We start from the raw sequence: 22,568 nt of genomic DNA, 5'->3' as shown, positions 1-22,568 counted from the left end.
ATGCGCACGTGCCGGCGGGGGTGGGGGGGGGGCGGGTTCTAAATATGGGGCTTGGGGAGGATGGAAAGGAGGAAAAGAGATGGAGGCAAGGGAAGGCCACGTCCACCGGCCCAGAGGCAAGAGAGAGGCGGCCCGAGGCCAGCGGCGCGTGGACGAGGCAGCCCGCGGGGTCCGCTCCCGTGGGAAGGAAGCTGGACTCTGCAGGACTTTAAGGCGAGCAGCGACCAGACCAAATGCATCTGACCCAGGTGAACCAAAGTCAAAAACATATTGGAATGGCATGCCATTTTTTTTGGATGCAAAAATTAAAATTTATGGCAATGTCGATTTTCCCCCAATTACTCCATTCAAAATGATACGGCACTGACGTTGGAACAGACAAATAGATCAGCGCAGGATAATAAGGATTTAAGAGACAGAACCCAGTAGAAACGGGAATTTAACATTAGTAGGGTGATTTTCGTGTTCAGTGGGGAAAAGGATATTTAATAAACTTCTTATACAACTAGATACAACTTACCTACGTTTCTCAGACCACCCCTTCCTGGGGCTTTGGGCTGATGGCAGCAGCGGCCGGTAAGTCCAAGGGGGTCCTTCCATGAGGCCTTCCTCAAGCACCGGGCTGAGCAAGTCTGCACGGTGCCCCATTTTACCCCCATAACAACCCTTGCATATGATTACCATCTCCAGTTTTTATTACGGCGCTATTGAAACATAATTCACGTATCGTAAAATTCACCCACTGAACGTGCCCAATTCAGTTGTTTTGGGTATATTTACACTTGTGCGACTGTCCGTTCTAGAACATTTTTCATCACCCCAAAAAGAAGCCCCATCCGTGCTAGCCCCCTATTCCCCTCAACCCACCCGGCCCGAGGCAGCCACGATGTACTTGATGTCCCTCCGGCTCTGCCTCTCCTGGGCATTTCATAGACATGGGGTCGTGCCACGTGTGGCCCTTGAGGCCAGCTCCTTTCACTCAGCCTGTGCTAAGGCGCCTCCACATTGTGGAATCCAGAGCTCTCCACTCCCTCTCATGGCTGAAGAGTGTCCTCCTGCACGGATAGACCCTATCTTGTTTACCATCCATCAGGTGATGGACATTTGGGTTGTTTCTGCTTTTTGGCCATTATGAGCATTTTTGCATGGATGTGTTTCCATTTTTCTTGTGTCTACACCTAGGAATGGAACTGCCAGGTCCTATGGTCTCTCTGCGTTGGATCTTCTGAGGGACTGCAGACGGTCTTTCAAAGCAGCTCCACGGTTTTCCATTCTTACAACTAGCGAGTGAAGGCTCCAGTTCCTCTGCCTCCTCGCCAACGCTGATGTCTTTCTGATAGCAGCCCATCTCGTGGGTGTGGAGTGGCATCTGGCTGTGGGGTTGACTTGCATCTCCCTGGCAGCTAATGACATCTCACATCTTTTCATGTGCTTACTGGACATTTGTGTGTCTTCTTTGGAGAAATATCTATTTGGATTCTATGCCCATTTCTTAAGTGGATTGTCTTTTTATTATTGAGTTGCAGGAGTTCTGTATATATAATAGAAGTACCAGCATGTAAACTATGGTTTTCTCCTAGCTAGTGTGCTAGTTGTATAAGAAGTTTATTAAATATCCTTTTCCCCACTGAACAGGAAAATCACCCTAATAATGTTAAATTCCCATTTCTACTGGACTCTGTCTCTTAACTCCTTATTATCCTGCACTGACCTATTTGTCTATTCCAAAGTCAGTGTCGTATCATTCGGAATGGAGTGTTTCTAGTTGGTAAGAGAAGCTAGGGCCTCATCATCATTCTCCTTTTCCTGATAGCTCGTCTAATTCCTTCTCCTATATAAAAGCAAGTCATTTTTCTAATCTCCCCAGTATTTCATTATAGTAACATTTATTCTTGAAGTACGAAGATAAATTTCAACCCAGTTAAGATGGCATTATCCCACATTCTCCTTCACAAGACTCACTATGATGAAATTTTCCGTGAATCATCTTTGTGCACTGACCACATGCTGGGAGCATTTTCAGGCCTTCTGTGTATCTTATCTCATTTAATTTTCGCAAGGATCCCTTGGGGTCAGCATTACTGGATAGAGCTGCTGTCAAGATGGAATTCCCTCAGCAGACGTTTAGCAAGTCACGGGCCGAGGGGCTCACGCGCGGCGAGCGGGGGCGTGGGCTCTCCGTACCCCTCCAGGAGCTCTCGTCCTCCTCAAGCCTCCCAAGCAGGGGCGAGTCTCAGGAACAGCAAGAGCGTCTGTGTTGCCCCAGAGCGGCCAGGCCAGCCCCCGGGCCCGCCCCCCACCCGGTGGTCTCCCACTGCCCCACCCCTCCTTGGACCTGATCCACGGCCAAGGCCTCGTGCGAGGGACTCAGGAGGTTCTGGAACATTCTGATAATGTACGAGAACGACGCGAGCGAGTCCATGTGAGCGCGTTGCTGAAACTGGGGCCTGCTGCTCCCAGATTCCCAAAGGTTAAGAGCTGCCAGCGTCACATATTCAAGCCGAGGCCGACCGCCGACGTCCGGGCTCTGCTTGCCATCCTGCACCTGCTTGTCTCAAGGCTACACTCCTGCGTGCGATTCTCTATTAGCTTCAGCACAATCGACACAGGAGAGAATCCTTGCCACGCGCAGGCTTCCCACTAAACCAGGGACGCACCCTGTCGCGGAGCTCAAGGTAATTCAACATCATTTTATAGGAAATGAAATGGCAGGTATTTGATTTTTGCTGTTTACAGGTAAAGAATGGAAGACAGATGAAATTTCAACGGCATCCACGTGAAAATAATTAGGTAATAATGCAGCTTGGGTTGACATGTCATGAACCGAATTGTTTGTAGCCCTGCTCCTGGTCAGTTCCTGTGCTCAGCAATTTCAGAAAGAAAAACATCTCTTAGGTTAGTTAGAAACGCAGGGGATCTATGCTACGAAACACAGGGGGAAATGGAACTTTCCACCACAATGTCACTTACATTTATGTGAATGTACTGTTGTCATTTGAATGACGTTTTTCAAAGGGCTCTCTTTCACGTACACCCCAGGCATGTTACAGATGCTGAGATTGGTGACGATTTCTGCTAATACACAAAGTAATGTGGATGCAGGGGAAGGTCCAGACTCAAGACCAACAGCCCGTGAGTGGCGAGCTCCAACGGAATGCGCTGCCTGAGCACACTCGGTTACCCGCGAGGGGGCCCGCGGAGGCTGCGTGTTTGTGGAGACCAGCAGTGTCCTCGACCATCCTGTGCACGTCGTTGCACGTTACTGCACATACGTAACGGGACTGACTCCGAGTTGGGTTCTCGCCCCGACTGCAGAGCCTTGCAGAGTCGAGACCTCTGTAGCCCACCCGCTTCGGTTCAGTTGTCGGCCTGGGTCAAACGAGCTCCTCGGCAGATTCGGGCCCACCCTGGGTGGGGGCCTCTGCCCACCAGGGTGCCTGGGCCAGGATGAGAAAGGCCCGCTCCAATGGCCGGACCCGAGGAAGCCTCCCCGGCGGCTGCGCTCCCAGCCGGAGCTGATGGAGGCTCCGCAGCCCGCTCTGTTCCAGAGGCGGAGGCCCCCGCCGCTCACGTCCTTCTCTGATTCTTCTTTTTTTAATATTTATTTCTCTCCCCTTCCTCCACCCCCCCCAACTGTCAGCTCTCTGTGTCCATTCACTGTGCGTGGGGCTCCCTATGCAGGGACACCCCTGCGTGGCAGGGCACTCCTTGCGCGCGTCAGCACTGCGCATGGGCCAGCTCCACACGGGTCAAGGAGGCCCGGGGTTTGAATCGTGGACCTCCCATGTGGTAGGTGGACGCCCTAACCACTGGGCCAAGTCCCCTTTCCCTTCTCTGATTCTTTAGAGACCCACAGCCAACATCCTGTGTGTTTGGCCAGAACTGCTTCCCACACCGGTATCTAAAATAAACTACTCACTGGCAAAGGTTTTGGGGTTGCACGATGGGTTGAGACTAATTTAACACTAACCCGGAGTCACCCAGGAAGGGGTGGACCCCAACCAAACCCTGGTCCCTAAGCAAGGAGGGGGCGTGGCGGCACGAAACAAACAGCGCAACGCACCGCGAGCAGAACCCCTGCAGGGGTCAGCAAAAGAAGTCCCGAGGGAGAGGCGCGGCGCTGGCAGGAGAAACGAGCCCCGGTAAGCCCCGGTGGCCAGGACCGCCCAGGGCTCCCTCTGCTGAGCCCTGACAGCCGCCGGGGACGGAGGCTTGAACACGGCTAAGACGGCTCTGCGTGTTCATTTATTCAGGAGGCGTTTGCTGCGTTCCCAGGGCTGCCGGAGCTGCGAGGCACAGAGCTGGGCGAGACGTGGGGGACGGAAGCGGCGGAGCCAGCGCTCCTTTTCCACGCCCGCGGCCCACACCGCGGGGGGCTGGTGGTAGCTGCCCACAGTCCACGCCCACCGCCAGACTCAGGCTTCGAGGCCATCGGGCCAAAGCGGCTGCTCGGCGCCGTGGTGACAAGGGAGAAGGCCGGCGCCAGCTGGGGGCCCTCAGGCCACGGGGGCAGCGGGGACAGCGGGGGGCTGGCTCACCCAGTGGGCCCCCAGCCTCTGCCCGGCGGGCCCCCGTGGGCCCCGGAGCCCCGGTGGGAGCCGAGACTGCAGCTCCAACAGGTCCGGCGGGGCCCGTCACAGGGGGCCTCTGCCCGGGGCCCGGCGCCTGGAGACGGGCTGAAGGAAGGGGGCGGCCAGAGCCGGAGGACGACAACCCCGAAATAGTGGGGCCGGAGGACGGGGCCACACAGCCCCGGGGCGGAGCCGCCGGGCACCGGGTGGAAAGGGGGCCCCGGGGTTGAGAAGCATCGCGGCGCCCGGCCTGCGGGACCGCGAGAAGCGGCGGTGGAGAGGACGCGGGCGACGGACGTGAAGGCCTCCTGCGGGAAGACGGCCTGCCCAGGAGGCGGCCGGGGCAGGGAGAGTGGGCAGCAAGAGCAGGAGACCTCGGAGACGGCGGACGGGGCCCAGGCACGGGCGCCCGCCGCGACACGGGGGCGCTCGGCCCAGGCACAGGACCGCGGCGACACGGGGGCGCTCGGCCCAGGGCCTCAGCAGCAGCAGCTTGGGCAGTGGGGTGGCGGCCAGGTGGGTGAAAGGCCCCCGGGGGGGCCACCAGGGGCCACGTCCAGCGGAAGTCGGGTCCCCCTGGCGTCCTCTCCAGCCTGGTCTTGGAATACCCCAAAGCGGCCCAGGGAAAAAGACGCCCCAGGAGATGCCGAGGCCACGGCAGGAGGGGGCAGGTGGGTACCCGGGGTCCTGCCCGAGCCGGGTGAAGGCAGGGCCGCGGGGCCGCATGCCTCCCTGGGGCGTCGTTGTTGAGCCAGCGTCCACGGAATCCTGCTGGCGGCCAGGCCCGGCCGCGGGGGCCGGGGACCCCCGACCCCGTCAGCTTCCCTGGCCCTCAGGGGACTTCGGTCGAGGGGGTGAGCCCTGAGACAGCTAAGAAACCACCGGCTCTGTCCTGAAGACACAGAGTCCCCCAAAGTCCACGGGCACCCAGAACCTCAGAACGGGGTTCCACGGACGCTGCTGGCCGAGGGTCTCAGTGGGCTTTCAATTCCGTGACTGGTGTCTTTGGGAGAGGAGGAGAGGACACGCAGACGCACAAGGAAGGCAGAGCGGGGCCCACCCAGAGCTCCTCGGCGCCTCCCCAGAGCCCGGAACAGGGGGACAGTAGAGCTCACTGCTGCGGCCGCCCACTGGGCGCAGCTCTGTCGCGGCAGCCCTGGGGAAGGAGACTCGGGGCAGGAGGGGAGGGTGGGGAGGGGGAGCTTTTGAAGGTGGCTGCCCAGGGAAGGCCTCCGGGAAAGGGCCTTTGTGTGGAAAGCGGGACGCTCTGGGGGAAGGAGCGGAGCCGTGGGACGTGCAAAGGCCCTGAGGCGGACGGGCTGGAGGAGACGAGTGCCTGTGCGGGGAAGGGCACCTGCCGTGGGTACGGGCAGCGCTTGCGCAGATCCGAATGCCGAGAGGAGGCCAGGCCCTCTGGGTTGAGGCGCAGGGCCGGGGCAGCCAGGGCAGAGGGCCTGGAAGAGGACCCACGTGGAGTGGGGGTGCCGGGAGGCGGCGGCCAGGGGCAGGTGCACGTGGCAGTGGAGTGGGCAGGGGCGCCGTCCCGTGGGGCCACCCAGGCCAGGGAGTGCTGGGATTTCATCCCACTGAACCGACCAGCTCTGAGGTTTCCAGCTGGGGGGTCGAGGGGTTTCTCATTTTTTGTTTTTCCCTACATTTAAAAAAAAAAAGATTTATTTAATCTTTCTTTATTTACCCCCCTCCCCCTGATGGCGCACTCCTCTGTCTGCTCATTGTTTGCTCGCCTTCTCCAGGGGGCACCGGAAACGGAACCCGGGGCCTCCCACGTGGGGGGCGAGAGCCACCTCGGCTCCCTGCACGCTGTGGCGTCGGCTGGTTTGCAGCATCTGCTCGTTTAGGCGTCTGCTGGTGCAGTGGGAGTGGTTCCCGCTCGTTTTTCTCTAGGAGGCACCGGAACTCGAACCCGGCATCTCCCATGGGGTAGGTGGGTGCCCAGCTGGTTGAGCCACATCTGCTTCCCGAGTTAAGTGGTTTTTATTTTTACTTTTTTTAAGGATTTATTTATTTCGCTCCCCCCTCCCCAGTTGTCTGCCCTCTGTGTCCATTCGCTGTGTGTTCTTCTGTGTCTGCTTGTATTCTCAGTAGGCAGCTCCGGGAACCGATCCCGGGACCTTCTGGAGTGGGAGAGAGGTGCTCATTCTCTTGCACCGCCTCAGCTCCCTGGTCTGCTGCGTCTCTTATTGTCTCTCCTCTGTGTCTCTTTTTGTTGCGTCATCTTGCTGCACCAGCTCTCTGTGTCAGCTGGCACTCCACATGGGCCAGCTCACCACGCAGGCCAGCTTGCCCTCAGCAGGAGGCCCTGGGTGTTGAACCCTGGACCTCCTACATGGTAGACGGGAGCCCAGTTGCTTGAGCCACTTCCGCTTACCGAGTCAAGCCATTTTTAAATGGTAAGGGGGACATCTGAGAGGAGGAGGAGACCGCTCAGAGGGTGCTGCAGCTCCAGCATCGCCTGGAGCTGGCGCAGGTGCAGGTTCCTGGGCCACCCCAAGAGCTCCTGATTCTGGGGTCTGGGTGGGGCCTGAGAAGGCGTGTTTCTAACAGACCTTTGAGAAGGGTTGGTCGACTTCATCTCCTTTTTTGAGCTGGAGAGAAGGAACTTGACAGCAGGACGGTGGCCCCGCCTTCTGACCTCGGGAGCCCAGGCGCTTCTTCTATCCCCGCCCCCCAAAACTTGATGACAACTTTATACATAGAAAGCAGATGAACTGTAGCCTTGCCAATGACTAATAAAAAAGGAATCTGCTTCCTCTTTCCCTTTCAGTGAATAGTCCCAAACAAACCACTAGGCATGCTGTTTGGGGGTACACATTTGTGTTACCCCTCTGTTCCCCTAGTCAGAGTAGGAGGAGGTGAGCAGTTGGACAGTTTGTTAAATAAACTCAAGAAAGCAGTTTTGACAAGATAAATATCAAGGGAAGAAGGAATTTCTAAAAAGTTACATTTAAGGAATTCCTAGGAATAGCCTTACTATTTTTTAACTTCTACATCTATTTCTTTACCAACGAAATCCAGATGTTAGGGTTAAAGGGGTTCTGGGATCTTGGAAGGCCAGGAACCAGGTAAGGTGCTCGGATGGTGTGGCTTTCTGTTCACCCAACTTGAGACCCAGGCTGCTGACACGGTACATCCTGAATAGGGCATTTGGGGCTCGTGGCGACTGCCCCCCTTCTTCTCTAGCCAGTGGTCCCCACATGCCTGCCACAACTACTAAGACCAGGCTGCCAGCTGTGCCTGAGCAGGCGGGGCCCCCTCTGTTCCCCGGCTGCCTTCACTCGGCGCCCTTCCGTTGAACGGGAGCCCACAGGTGACACCTTTGAACGCCAAAGTTTCTACTTCTTTCTCACATGGCTTCCCGTGACTACTTTTAATTTTAATTAGGGCAATTCCCCAGAACATTCAAGTTCCCCTTTTCTCTTTGAGGACGTGGATCCACTGTCACTGGTAAGTGGAGAAACCAGAGTGGCCTGTGCGCACACGGGAGGACCATTCGGCCATAGCCAGGGGCGAGGCGCTAACAGGTGCTGCGCCGGGTGTTCCTCCAACACGTGGTCAGTGGAGGAAGCCAGGACCAAGCCTGCGAGGTACCACCTGGTACAGATGAAGGACCCAGAACGGGTCAAAGTCCAGAGACCCAGAGCAGACTGCTGGTCACCGGGGCTGGGGACATGGGGAGGGGCTGCGCAAGAGGGACAGGTTTCCTCTTGGGGGATGAGAATATTTTGCTGCTAGATAGGGAGGTGGTGGCGCAGCGTGGCAAATGTACTAAATGCCACCGGGCTGTGCACGCAAAATGATTGGTTTTGTGGTTTGTGAATTTCACCTCAATTTTAAAAAGTTAGACCCAGCACATCCTCGCAGGGATGGCCGCCGAGGCCCACGGCCACCTTCAGTCCGGGCCGGCGCCCTCGGCCACAGGTCCTGCTTCCACCTCTTCTTTCAGCTGCGACGTGCGTGGCTGGCAGCCTCGGCCAAGCACCTCAGCTCAAGGACAGGAGCACAGCACGGCTGAGTGCCTCCAGCCAGCTGGCTGCTCGGTCCTTTAAAGTCCTCAACACCTCCAGGGGCCGGCCCGGCCCTTCAACGCCGCCACCTGCCGCCGGCTCACGCATCCGGCCCTGCTCCACACCGCACCGGCAGCTCCCTCCACGCCCCTGGCGTGCTCAGACCACTAGGCTTCCCCCAGAGCTCCCCGCAAAGCCGGGTCAGCCTTCAGCAGCAGCAGAGGCGTCTCCCACCACCCTGCCGCAGGCACCGCCTACTTCCTAGCACCTTCCCCCTTTAAGAGCGCTTCTTCAGAACTGAGCTCCTGGAGGGAGAATCGGCCTTGATTCCTTTCTGAATTTCCCAAGTCTGACATGGAGCTGCCTCAGCTGACCCTAGTGGGGTCCTAGTGATGCCTGTCAGTACAGAAACTTAAAAAAAAAAACAACGACCTCAGTTTCCCCAATTTTTTCCTGTACCTTTTAAATGTTAGGTGAGAAGTGATGTTTGCACCAGCAGACCAGTTGGGGATTTTGCTTATCTTTTGCTCCATCACAATTCTGTAGGTCCTCAGACACAACGACTTCATGCGCTCCCCACACCACCAAAATCCAGTCCTCTGTCGCAGGCTGGTGGAACTCAGCAGCTACAAGGCTTCCGGCACGTGGCCAAAGTAAACGCCGGGGGAGAAGTGCTGCTTCCGCCCTCTACCGTCCGTTCCCGGTACTTTTCTTCCCTTCGCTTTAAGAAACCACGTTTCTTTTTCTGCTCTCTTGCTCCCTCTGCTGGTAAAGTCTGAGAACACCTTCCTCACCAATGCCTTAACTCCTTCCTGGAAGTCAACGCTCAGGTCATTTTCCAGATGATACTTTTTACATTTTAAAAAGCGAATCCACCCCATGACCCCTCCCCTCAAGTGTAGCCTCTCCTCGTAAATGCTCTAAGTGTGAACCATGGCCGAATCACAGCTCTTGCCCATTTCCCCCACATCTCTGAGCATAAGAACCACCGTGTCACTAGTTAAACGTAAACTCGTTGCTCCCATCCTGAGTCAGAATTCTCTGGGGATCTGTGTTTTTCAGAGGTGCCCTCTGTCGATTCCTACCATCGAGCTGAGATTATACTGAAATCTAGTCTGCTCTTTTCACCCCACAGATGAGACTTAAGGAATTGGGGACACTTTAGCCTTCTCCATCCTCTCCCAAAGGAAAGACCCCAGAGTGAATTTTTATATGCGTGCTATATAAACGCAGTTTTAAAACAAGAACCTAGAGGCAACCACACTGCCACAACCCCCTCCACCTCCTATGTCCACCCACCACTGGACATCAGTAGGGGCATAACTGGTCAGCTTTAGTCCCTCACTCAGCTTGATGAATGATTCTGCTCTGTTACACAATATTTCCAATTGTTTTATTTGGGTTGGCTTTTGCCTCTATGAGGACATATACCAGTGTGAACCCCGGGCCAGCTGCCGCGCTGCATTACTGCAACTTGTCAAAAAGCAAGTCGTTGGGTCCTTCCCCAGATCTGCTGAGTCGATCTGTGGTCCAGCCAGCCCTCGAGGGGACTCGGAGGCTGGTAGAGCTGGAGACCCGCGGCCTTACACATGAGCATGCGCACTCAGCTTAGGTACATAGCCACCTGGCACCGCGGCCTCGGAACGTCGCTTAATTTTCTACTAATTCTAAGGACCAGCCAGGGACCAGGTCCGCTTGTCCCAGCGGGGCGCTCAGAGACCACCGGGTCACCCTTGCCGAGTCCACCGGGGACTGCTGCCTTGGAAAGAGGCCAGTGAACCTCCCGGCCACCCCGCAGGTGGCTTCCAGTCCCCGGCCCACGGGCGGGGGCGTGGCGCTCACCTGGCCCCGCCCCGCGCAAACCGCCGCCCTCTCGGCAGCCAATCGGGGCGCAGCGCGCGCTGGCCTCGCCGTTAGCTCGGCGTCGCGTACGTGCGCGCGTGCGTGCGTGCGTGTCGTAGTCCTCCTCCGCTGAGGCCGGTGTCCGTCCGCCCGGGAAAAGAGGGCCACGCCCCCGCGCGCCCCGCGCTTGCGACGCCCAGTCCCCTCGGGATAGGGCCCGAGGGCGAAGGCGAGGTGGCAGGGGACAGCGCGGCGCTGCGTGGCCGGGGCGGGCCACTGCCGGGTTGAGTGCGGGGCGCCAAGTCCCGGCGCGGAGGGATCTCGGCGGCTCAATAACCGTTGGCGCGGCCGTGACTGTTAGCCCGCGAGGGCGACGCTGAGGGGCGAGGGTGAGGTTGAGGGGCGACGGCTAGGGCGCGCTGCGGCCAGGTGCGGGCCAGGTGCGGGGTCCGGAGCCGCGAGATGCGGGGGCCGCGGGGCAAGGCTGAAAGCCCCGGGGTGTGGGGGCCGCGGCGCGGGCCCGCGAGCGGCCCGGCCTCGGCGCCGGGTTCCGGAGAGGCGTTGGCCTTAGAGGAGGTTATTTGGCGCCCACCGAAGGTCGCGGCTTCCGGAACTCCCGAGACCCCACTTCAGGAAAGGGGTCAATAGGAGGAAAAGCCTTTGCCCTCAGGGACCCTCCGTCTAGGGGTCAGGGGGCGAGCTGGGGCCCCGAGTGCCGGGGCGGACGGAGGTTTCCCGGGGGCCAGGCCGCGAGGGGCCCAGCCCTGGGCCGGCGGCGCTGTGGGGAGACCCGGGTGCCGCCCGTCGTTTGCCTCGAGCTTCCGTTTGTTGCTATGAACTTGGCGGTCATTTGGGTGCAAATATAAGAGAAATACCTCTACAGTGATTACTGGAAGCCCAAGGTTTTCTTGGTGCCTTCACGATGTGCGGTCCACGCCGGGGCACGGGGCACGAATGGTTGCTCTTTGAGGACACAGCTGAAAACGGGGCCTGCGTGGGGCCACCCACGACACCCGGAACGTACCGGATTATTCGACTAGGCTCCGGGGCTGCGGCCCCGCCGGTCAGCTGGAGAGCGGGTTCCAACCCTGACTGCTGGCCGCGGGGCTCCGACTTTGCATTTCTAACGAGTTGCAGGTGCTGGAGACCCCACTTCCGGAACAGCTCTATTTTAAAAGTTTCCCCTTTCGGAGGTGGGAGGTCATCAGATGAGTGAGCTCTGAAGACGTGGACTTCCAGCGTGGGTGCTGGGTGTCGAGGCACCCGGTTACCTGCTGAAGCACCCTGGTCTGCAGGACGCCGCACATGCGGGTGAAGGAGTCAGGGACACTCGTTCCACCCAGTGCGGAAACTGCCGGAAGCAGGTGGAAACAGCTCCGTGGAACAGGGGGAACGAGATGGCATTGGGGCTGGTTCTTAAAGGACGCCTTGGGTTCTTCTAGTTCAGGAGGAAGGGCAAGGCGCTTTAGGCAAGGGCTACGCCGTGACGTAATGTGAGTGACGGAAAGTCTGGTGGCCAGCGACTGACAGTGATGATTGCCAGGGTCTAAAGCAGAGGTCTCCGCCTTTTGATTCTGGCCGCCCGGAGCAAGATGAGGATGTGTGCCGACACGCCAATATGAAACTTAGGGAAGCATGCAGAACTGTTATCGTAATGTACACCCTGTGCAGGGAACACAGTCGTTCAACGTGAGGCTGAACATTGTGTTGTTCTGGCACCCTGGTTTACCTTGAGTAATCTTTTGGGAATTCCTGATTTAGAGTCAGCTTCTGGAGGGTCTAATATGCTGAGCTAAGGTGTTTGCTTTTAGTCCCGTGACACGCAGTAGGGAGTTAAAGAGGTCTTTAAAACTGGAGAATGTCCTTAGATCTGACTTCCTGGGAAGGTCACCATAGAGGAAAGAAGTTTAGAAGCTGTCAGAACTCAGATGATGACCTGATTTACAGCAGAGTGATCCTAAATTAAAATGTCATCCCCTGCCCCTATCTGAAATCTTCATCAGCTTCTCGTGGCACTGACAGTCCCATCCAAGCTCCTTCCTCTTGTCTCAAGCCGCCACTTCAGTCACTCAGCCCTTCAGTTCCATGGACAAGTCATGGTCTTCACACTTCAGCTGGGTTGATTGTTCCTTCTTGACAGGAAGACTCCCTACCAATTTCTACTCCTTCCACTCCTCAGCTTAAATGTTAGCTTCCTTAGAGGCAGACTGCTTCAGTGTGTCTTATTTTACTAAGTCCATTCTGCTTATTTTCATCACGACACAATTTATCCTATGTAATTATGCTGTTACCGGTTTCTTCCATGAGAGCTAATATTTGCTGTGTGGGCACAATGTGCCAGGTGCTTTTTACCTGTGTTTTCTTGTTTGATCCTCACAACTACCCTGTGTGATAGACTGTTAGAGCCCATTTTGCTGGTGCAGACCTGAGGCACAGATCACATAGCTTGCTCTGTGATCACCTAAAATGTGAAGGGGGTGGTTTCCGGAAAGCTGGCTCTGAGACCTACTAGCCTGTAATAACCTCATGGTGCTGGATCCTCCCCTTTGTGGGGGGAAAGGGTTAAAAAAAAATTTTACACATGGATACCTAGCACAGAGCCCAGCTCACTGTAGGCACTCAATAGCAGGGTGTTTTTGAAGAGATGGGAGAATTGGTGAATCAGCTGTAAGGCAAAAAAAGGAATAGTATAGAGATATGCAGCTCAGGTATTTGAGAGATGAAGGGGATGGTAATGCCACTGATAAAGAATGAAATTATGGAAGGCAAATGATGAGGTAGGAAAATATTAGAGCAAATGTATTAAGTTAAGCTGTCCACAGACCTGTGGGAAGATGGGAGGTGGCAGTATGTAGATTTAAAGACGAGGTGCAGGGCCTGTGTGGCACCTGGCACAGATGTCCACATTCATCCAAGATTAGAGACTCGTGAGCAAAAGAAAGAACCAGTCGTTAATATCTTAATTCTCCTAACAGTTTTCCCCTCCTAGGTTTGTTCACAATAAATAGATGAGCCAAAAAACTAAATCTATTAAAATAAATCTCCTGACCTTATTTGACCATTTTAGTCCCCCTGTCTACCTAGTGCCCAGTCCAGTGAGCTCCTGTTTGGCTAGTGCCCATAGGAACTTGTCCTTAAGGAGCTGTTTGTATGGTAAGGCAAATTAGAAAATCATGGACTTGCCCGGAGCTTATTTTGGGTTCTTAGGCAGCCTTGGGGAAGTGGTCGTGTGTAATTGTGTGCACTGAGTATGCCTTCACAATTGTTCCCTTCAGAGAGAAAATGACTGGGCGCGCCAGAGCCAGGGCACGAGGAAGGGCACGAGGTCAGGAGCCCGTGCACCACATGGGCGCTGCTGCCGTGAGTGCTTCCCCATTTCTTACCTACGGGGCATAGCTTTGAAAATGAAGAGCCTGTTGAACCCTTACGAGTTGAGGCCGTCGAAAGTAAATGAAAACTGTCCTGTGAAGGAGATGGGAACTGAGCAGGGAAGATAATGCTTTGTATCCCGAGTAGACTAGAAGCATTTCCAAGGTCTCAGCTTTAGTTAGAGACTCCTCTCTTGAAAATAAATTTTTTTTAAAAGAACATATTTGATTACTAATTTAGATCAGTGTGGGTTGAAGGCTTACATAGACTTATTTAGGACTGATTGTTTCCTCTGACATCTGTGACCTCTTGACATAGAAAGAATACTCTTCTTTATTTGCAAATAATTACAGAGGCAGCAACCTGGTTATATTCAACCTAGACCTCAGCAGCCACCAGCAGAGGGGGAGCTAGCTGGCCGTGGACGACAGAGAGGCACAGGAGGAGCAGCAGCCAAAGCACAAGGTGAAAGGAGTGAAAAGGCTGTGTGTTTGCATAAGACGCGGGATAGCAGTGAGTATGCAGTCTCGGGACACGGGATCCCCGGCAGTAAGGTACAGCCGGCACTCTGACACTGTGCCGTCCATTGTGAGGGACGCCATGGACTTCTGTTCACCCTGGAAGTGGAAAAAGCATGTCATAGCCAGGGTCCCACATTAGCTATTACAGAGCGATTAGCTTTTAAATAAGACCCACATTGGCCTGTTATGCCTTAAGATATGTTTAGAACATGCTGGGAGTCTTTAATGACTTAAAAAACTGGACCCACTTGAACATTTGTAACTTTGCTTTTAAACCACACTTTCACATGTATTGAATTGGTTAGCCCTGTTTCTCACAAGTGAAAGTTGAGACCAAAATTCCAACAACAGGTAGAATCAGAACACTACTTCTGATTCTAAGAATTGTGCTTTTTCACTGTGTTCTTGCAGGAGTAGATCATTTGGATGATTGCTATAAGATTGTGAGGATTAAATAATGACTGGGATGATAAATGCAAGGTCCTGTCTTACCACCTTTCACTGTTCTTGTGAGGATTATATCTGAGGAGTGCTTGTCACAGTACATGTTCAATTATACTATGTTTTAGAAATTAATGTGACAAGTTTAATAGATTTATTTCTTAATGAGGCATTGTTTAGGACCTTGATTTTCATTCTGTTAAGGGGGTGTGGATACACTGAAGTGTTTTTAAATAGAACAATGGCAAGGTCTAATTTGTGTTTCAGATAAGTAAGTCTGGTGGAATTAGTGTAAGGTTTTCATTCTTATCCATTCTGAAATCTGTCATTTTTATAAACTGACAGTTAATCAAGTTTCAGCTAAATGTAATGATAGTATTAAATGTAGAAAAGGAAACAGACTTTGTTTTTTTATATTCAGAAAATTGTGATCTTGTAGCTACATCCAGAACGGAATTTATTTTTCATTGGTAAATCCAAAATTCTCAGGAAAAAACTGCATTCCATCCTTTCTGACCTGCATAACCTGTTATGCAGGTCAGAAATGTGTGTATAACCTGTTAGTATAGTTACTCACCAAGCCTGTGAATGCTTTCATCGAAGTCTGTGGGATAAAAAGTTCATGGAAGAAGACAAGCATGAACATTTGTACTTTAGAGCATCTTTCGATGGAGTCACTGCATGTCCTGGGGTTCAGGAACCAAGGTGGGCAGCACCTTCACCATGTGGTCTCACCTAGAACTTGGTGCATGCCTGTGGAGTTGACTGTCTCAACCATTTATGTGAGGTAATGAGGTCACACTAAGTAACTTGTTTCCAAGGTATATAAGGAACTGAAAGACCTTGTTTAAGCCACTATTATTTCCCTAGTGAAGTAGTCCACAGGTAGGCAGTTCGGGGCTGGTTCTGGTGTTTGTGGTCCTAAGAGAAAACCAGGCTCTTTGATCTTTTTGGTCTTTTTGTCCCGAGCCCATGGATTCCATGATTAAGACTTTCCTTTGGTTCAGAATGGTTGTTTGAGCTCCTGCCATCATATCCAGATTCTAGGCAAGATTGGTAGATGAGAGGCAAAGAGCACATAGAAGTATTGACTCTCCTCCTAGGAGGCTGCCCCTGCTCAAGCCTCATTGGTCATCTGTAGCCACAGGGGGTGGGGGTGGGGTGGGGGGGTGGAAAGTATAGTCAGCTGGGCACGTTAATCCCAAAATTGAAGGGATTAATTGAAGAATGAGAGATTGGTCATTGGATAGGTAACTAACAATCTCTTCTACAGAATATATCTATTAGTTGACAGCCAGAATTTTAACATTTGCTGCAAAGCCCATGTTCATTATTTGTCCCATGTATTGCTGCTGGTCTGAGATACTTGGGTGCTTTCTGCACATTGAATGGCTTAATATTTTAGGTTGTTATAACTACAGCTTTTGGAATTAATAATTAATTAATAAAATTATCTTGTTACTTATCCCAGTATGGTCTGTCTAGCACAGCTGGGGCTATGTTTGTGTCCTTGCATACATTCTGATGTTTAACAGTGAGGAAATTACACTTAACCTTAAATTTTTAAATCCCAGTTATAGATCTAAGCATTATAAACTGCCAGCTCCTCAGCTATAATGCATTATGGTAAATTGTGGAAAATTCTGAGATGAAGGCTGACCCCTAGATCATTGTCAGACTTCACAGTACAGAAAAGTTGAGTCAAGAAACAGATGTTCCTGAGTTCTTAAATCACAGTACAGCTGTCTGACTCTTTCCAAGAAGGTCTTAATTTAGGGTTAGGTGTAAAGAGATGATTTCTGCTTTTCTGACAAGTTCCTCAGTAGTCTGCAAATAACTAATGGGGTAATATAAATGTACAGTAGGGGTGTATGTCTCATAAAGGAGCACCTGAGCTTCCCTGGGGCAATGACAAGGAGGGCTTAAGGGAGGAAGTTCGAATAAACTGCTGATGCCTCGCGGGGACGCCAGCTGCCTGGACCTTGGTAGCCTTTGGGCTCTGTGTCTTACCACCTTGGGGATCAACACTGCCATGGTTTATGTCATGTTTCAGGTTGCTTAGATGTGTAATTTTTCTTGTTTAAAGAACTCCAGATATCTGCTGGATTTCAGGAGTTATCGTTGGCAGAGAGAGGAGGTCGTCGTAGAGATTTTCACGATCTTGGTGTAAACACAAGACAGAACCTAGACCATGTTAAAGAATCAAAAACAGGTAGGTTAATTATGGAGAATGCACTCTCATGGGACTATTTTCCAAGTACACAGGACAGTAAAAAGTTTTCATGTATGTATTGATATGTCATATGTGGGCAGGGATTGTGCATGACTTTTCTGTTTTCTCCCTTTTTTCCGTTTTGGCTTTGAAGAAATAGGTTATAGATATCTTTAGCTGCAATGAAAATGTTGTTTTTAGTAAAGATTACATAGATCACTGAGTTTTCTCTTAAAACCCTTTTTGCCAGGAGGAGGTTTGGTTTGGTCATAAAGTACTGGTCCACCGAGGATTTTGTTCTAAACGTAAGCTTCTTTAGGCATTCACACAGCGATGGAGGGTATCCCCAAAGTCAGGTGCTGGAGGATTTTTGTCATCTGATATTCTTAGCCTTCTGTTTACAAAACTGTCTGCATTATCATAGTAAGAAAAGTATCAAGGCACAATGAAGCTGGTATTTTGCTCATTGACTCCGAGTTCCTTTGACAGGCTCTTCAGGCGTGATAGTGAGGTTAAGCACTAACCATTTTCGGCTGACATCCCGTCCCCAGTGGGCCTTGTATCAGTATCACATTGACTACAACCCGCTGATGGAAGCCCGGAGACTCCGCTCAGCACTGCTTTTTCAACATGAAGATTTAATTGGAAGGTGTCATGCATTTGACGGAACGATATTATTTTTACCTAAAAGACTCCAGCATAAGGTTATTTCACATGTCTGTATGAGGGCTGGGATGGGGGGAATTTCTGCTTGAAAGCAGAACTGCTGCAGTGTAAGATAGTTATCATGGCTTGTAGAGAGACCCGAAACCCAAAGATGACTTTTGGCATTATTGTTTCATTTTCAGATCTTCCTGAGTAATTTAATGATTACACATCAGTTATTATCATACAAACTCAAATACTCCTTTCTCACAATTTTTTTTTTAAATTTTCATTTAAAGTTTTTCTGTACTTTTCAGTGTTGCCTTATTAAATAGGCATTACATGATTGGGTTTAATTTGTCTCTTAGCAGTGAAAAGATTGGTTTTCTGACCCTTCCTTAGGTTACTGAAGTTTTTAGTCAGACCCGAAATGGAGAGCATGTGCGGATAACAATCACTTTAACAAATGAACTTCCCCCTACGTCACCAACTTGTTTGCAGTTCTATAATATTATATTCAGAAGGTATGTTAGTATTATTCTCAATATTTTAAGAAAAATTTCAGACAGAAGTGCTGAAAGAACTGTGTGGTAAATGCCTGTCTACCTGTCACCTGTATTTTACAGATGATTGGGTTACTCTGAATTGTGATTATTTTAAGGTGTGGTTTACTGTTTTAAACAGCATTATGTCCTTAAATTCCCTATGAATCTTTTAACTACTATTCAAGCTTGTGTTAAGAACATACATATCCAGGAGCTTACGACTAACTTTATATTCCTTCTCCCCATTTTTTCTTTCCCACAATGAGTGTCTATTCATGAAGAGGGACAGGATTAATGCTGTGTGCATTTATTTACTCCATTGTGGTGGACATACTGCATATTCCATCATTGACTTTCAAGATGGATACCGTATTTTCCAAACCCAAAATAAGAGCACATGTTATGCAGAGATTTTTCTCTGGGTGAAAAGCAATCAGGGATGAGGCTGAAATTGATATTTCAATGACTCACCTAAGACTAATGGGATGTAGTACTTGGATTTGTAATTTACTTTTTAAAAATTTTAAATTTTTTTAAATGTTACATTCAAAAAATGTAAGAGGTCCCCATAAACCCCCCATCCCCTTCACCTTTTAAATTGGTCATAAGCTGTCTCCGATGTGAGGACAAACTATTTTGCTAAATATTCATCTTGATATAATGTAAATGGTAGATTTATTTTTCTCTAAACAAGGAGCTGGCAAACTTCTTTCTGTAAATGCCAGACAGTAAATGTTTCAGGCTTCACCAGCCATATGGTCCTTGTCAGAACTACTCAACTCTGCTGTGAGAGCAGAGAAGCAGCCAGAAACAATTCATACATGATTAGGTCTGTGTCCAGGAGAATGAGTGATAGACACGGACACTTGAAATTTATAGGATTTACATGTCATGAAATAATATTCTTTTTTTCGTTTTCTTTTCTTTTTTCGTTTCTTTTTCGTTTAAAGATGTAAATAATCATTCTTAGCTCATAGGCCATATAAAAACAGCAGGCAATCTGGGTTTGGCCTGGCTACAGGCCATAGCTAATCTACTCCTGCTCTAAACAATACACTATTCTGATTGTAGTCTTAGAAATACTTAACCAGTATTCACTCCTGTTTAACTGTTTTGACTTTCTGATTTCTAGGCTTCTGAAGATAATGAATTTGCAACAAATTGGACGGAATTATTATAACCCAAGTGATCCAATTGATATTCCAAATCATAGGTTTGTATGAAGTGGCAAGTTTCATATTCCTTAGGCTTAATTACAAACTTTGAAAGTAATTTTCTAAGCTAAAATGGCATTTACTAATGTGGCTGTTAAGTGATACCCATCACATTAATTTAATTAAACTTTGCTTGAGTGATAATGTATTCCAGAAGATTTGGGTTAAAAAAAATCACACGCGGACCAAATGTAGCTCAAGTGGTTGAGCACCTGTTTCCCATGAATGAGGTCCCAAGTTCTATTCCTGGTACCTCCTAAAAATAAAAAACTCTCTTTGGGGAGTGGATGTAGCTCCGTGGTTGAGCACCTGCTTCCCAAGTATAAGGACCTGTGTTTAATCCCCAGTACCTCCTTACAAAAAAAAAAAATCACATGATATGTATCCACCATTGGGGAAGTGTAAATATTGTCCAGCACTAAGTCTGTGGTTTGCTCTTAGGTGATGAAGTTCATCAGAAGCTAATGATAATAAGTTTGAAAGGTCCTGTGGTATATCAAGACTACAGCCCAACTAGTGTAGTTTATTGTAATATGATTATAGGTGCCTTTCAGTTCCATTAGCAGCATTGTCAAGGCTTAGGCCTGTATGACAAATGGATTAATAAAGCTAGTCAGTATATTCATTTGAAATAGAATTTTCTATAAAATTTCAGGTAAGTTAGTTGTTGAGGGAGTTAAAAAGAGAGATCTTTTATGTGGAACCATATAAAACCTAGACATGAGTAAACTGATTCAATCAAAACCTTTTTAGTTTAGATCCAGTTAATAAAGGGGAAAAACACAAATTAGTAAAAGCAAAATATGTTCAGATAGTCATAGAAGTTGCTTCCTGACTTTGTTTTCTCTGACAGGTTGGTGATTTGGCCTGGTTTCACTACTTCTATTCTTCAGTATGAAAATAACATCATGCTTTGCACCGATGTCAGTCATAAAGTCCTTCGAAGTGAAACTGTTTTAGATTTCATGTTCAACTTATATCATCAAACTGAAGAACATAAATTTCAAGAACAAGTTTCTAAGGAACTAATAGGTTTAATTGTTCTTACCAAGTAAGACTGATTTTTTTGATTGAAAACTAATGGTTCTGCTGCAGATCTGAAGATCTGTGGGGGTGTAGTCCTTTTAATAGTGATAGGAAGGCGACCTTGGAAGCAGAGTGGTGGGAGTAGCATAAAGATGGGGAACATATGCTTCTGGAAAGCACATCTCTAATGATTTTTATTGTCTTTAGTTTTTACTTGATACTCAGATAGTATTTTAGTCACGTCTCCCATCCGTCTAGCAGTCTTTATGAAATATTTTCCCTTCCTCTTTCCATCATACTGTTTTTTAGTGGGTGATTTGAAACTTTGAGAATGTTTCTCTCAAATACGTTAGTCACGTGCCAATGACTCTGTATCATTCCACAGGTATAACAATAAAACATATCGAGTAGATGATATTGACTGGGACCAGAATCCAAAGAGTACCTTTAAGAAGGCAGATGGCTCTGAAGTCAGCTTCTTAGAATACTACAGGAAGGTATGAAGTTAAGACTGATTTTATCTTTTTAATATGAGGTATTTAGATCTTAGTGGCATTCTGAAATATCTTCAGTAGAATTTTATACTGAAAATTTTATTGTTCCAAATTTAGAACAAGTTGGCCTTTAAAGTTGTATGTAAATGTCTTTATTAGAGTAAAATGTCTTTATTACCAAGTTTAACCCGTTATCAAATTATTAAAATGGTGCTTTTATTTGATACAGTTTACATTGTGAGAATTGCTCTGTCCTTTGTTGTTTTTTTAGTTGAATTTAAGCATGTGGAGGACAAATAGGTGGGATAACAGGTATAGCAAGGTGGGAGTTGGCAGCTCACTGCCTGCCCCTCACCCTGTGCTGACGCTGTAACTTAACCAGAAGGGGTCTCAATCCATGGAATATGGGCTGACTCTTAAGGGTTTTTTTTGGTTGTTGTTGTTTTCATTTTTGTTGACAGATTGACAGATTTTTGATTTCCAGATTGATGAGATTCCAGTAGGTTTTAGTACATAAAGAGTAGATCAGTTATTGGGTGCTCTTCCAATGCTAATTTTATAAAGATGGGTCTTTCATTTGGCACAGTAATCACCAAAATTGAAAAGGCAGCTGAGGCAAATAGAGCAACTCCTAACTAGAATGGAATAAAATGTTTCTAGAGGAATGCCTGCTAACATTGTTTTAGTGCTCAGAGACCACATCTGGCCCCTGGAGCCACAGAAAGTCATATTCTATTGGATATGCTCTGTTGAAAGTGTAGGAAAAATCTTTTCTAGAAAACTATTAATAAGTTTGTCCTTGAATTGCTACTGTTCCACATTTTTCCTACTTTCAAGAATAATCCCTCTTTCCAAAAAGCTGGATAAATGTATTTTTATGTCTTATGTTGAAAGTATACATCTGACAAGTGACCTTGGAAATGCCTTTTTGCTGGTCATTTTCTTTGCTGTGAATGAAAATAACAGAGACAACTTTGGAAGGAAAAGCTCTCTAAGCAGTCCCATTAAGGACTCGTCTTACTCTGATGATGAGGATTTTCTGGTGTGGTGTCCATACTGCTGTTTTCAGCCTTTAACTCCTTAAGTTTCCAGCCCTGCCTAACCTAGAGTCTTCTGGGTATTGTAGGCAGCCATGCAAAAGGGATTTTTACATTTCTCTGTGGTTTATTTCAGCGATCACTGTCAGGGATGGAGAGAGGTTGGTAAACTGCCAACTATAAAGGTGACGTTGACTGAAAGTTGAGTTTAAACCTGAAGCAAGGTCAGGGAAAATTCTCCCCTTAACCATACACCTTTAAATGTTGAGTGGCTTTTGTTGCTCTTCTTGTTAAAGGTTTGGTTCTCTAGTCATTGAGACCTTGAAGGGAGCAGGGGGCAGCGCCTCCCTGCTTATTTTTACTTTGCCTGCATTGTTCTCTGTCTGCAGCACTGAATACTAGAGTCATACTCTTAGGCTCTACATTCTAGCTCATGTTACTTCTGCTGGGAAGTCTCCTCTGACTGCTAGGGATAATGGGATTTTAGGAGAAAATGAATTGAAAGGGAATAATGGTTGAGAAATTTGAAAGAATCCAGGCATTCTTTGGACTTGCTAAGAATACTTAGAGATAAGTGATGGCTTGCAATTAAAGAAAAGCTCTAGAAAACAGGTCAGGAGTAAGAT

At 49.4% G+C, this 22,568-nt stretch overlaps 1 protein-coding gene across 2 annotated transcripts in view; it reads left to right on the top strand.

Annotated features, from left to right (window-relative positions):
* Window positions 1-10,540: 10,540 nt before the first annotated feature.
* Window positions 10,541-22,568, top strand: part of PIWIL1 (piwi like RNA-mediated gene silencing 1) — a 29,125-nt gene continuing 17,097 nt past the window's right edge. The window contains exons 1-9 of one of the 2 annotated variants that reach the window (XM_058281210.2): window positions 10,541-10,827; window positions 13,714-13,798; window positions 14,161-14,272; window positions 16,856-16,981; window positions 17,471-17,685; window positions 18,029-18,150; window positions 19,304-19,384; window positions 20,239-20,436; window positions 20,797-20,908. In XM_058281210.2, the coding sequence (XP_058137193.1) occupies window positions 13,721-13,798; window positions 14,161-14,272; window positions 16,856-16,981; window positions 17,471-17,685; window positions 18,029-18,150; window positions 19,304-19,384; window positions 20,239-20,436; window positions 20,797-20,908 (1,044 nt within the window). In that variant the 5' untranslated portion in view covers window positions 10,541-10,827; window positions 13,714-13,720. Of the gene's footprint in view, window positions 10,828-13,648; window positions 13,799-14,160; window positions 14,273-16,855; window positions 16,982-17,470; window positions 17,686-18,028; window positions 18,151-19,303; window positions 19,385-20,238; window positions 20,437-20,796; window positions 20,909-22,568 lie in introns of those variants that run through there. The other variant, XM_004455887.3, reaches the window with a different exon arrangement.

This window comes from Dasypus novemcinctus, chromosome 19 (assembly GCF_030445035.2).
Source record: "Dasypus novemcinctus isolate mDasNov1 chromosome 19, mDasNov1.1.hap2, whole genome shotgun sequence".
NCBI classification, from domain to species: domain Eukaryota; kingdom Metazoa; phylum Chordata; class Mammalia; order Cingulata; family Dasypodidae; genus Dasypus; species Dasypus novemcinctus.
The sequence above is the reverse complement of the archived record's forward strand: the minus strand, read 5'-3'. Positions and strand labels throughout refer to the sequence as shown.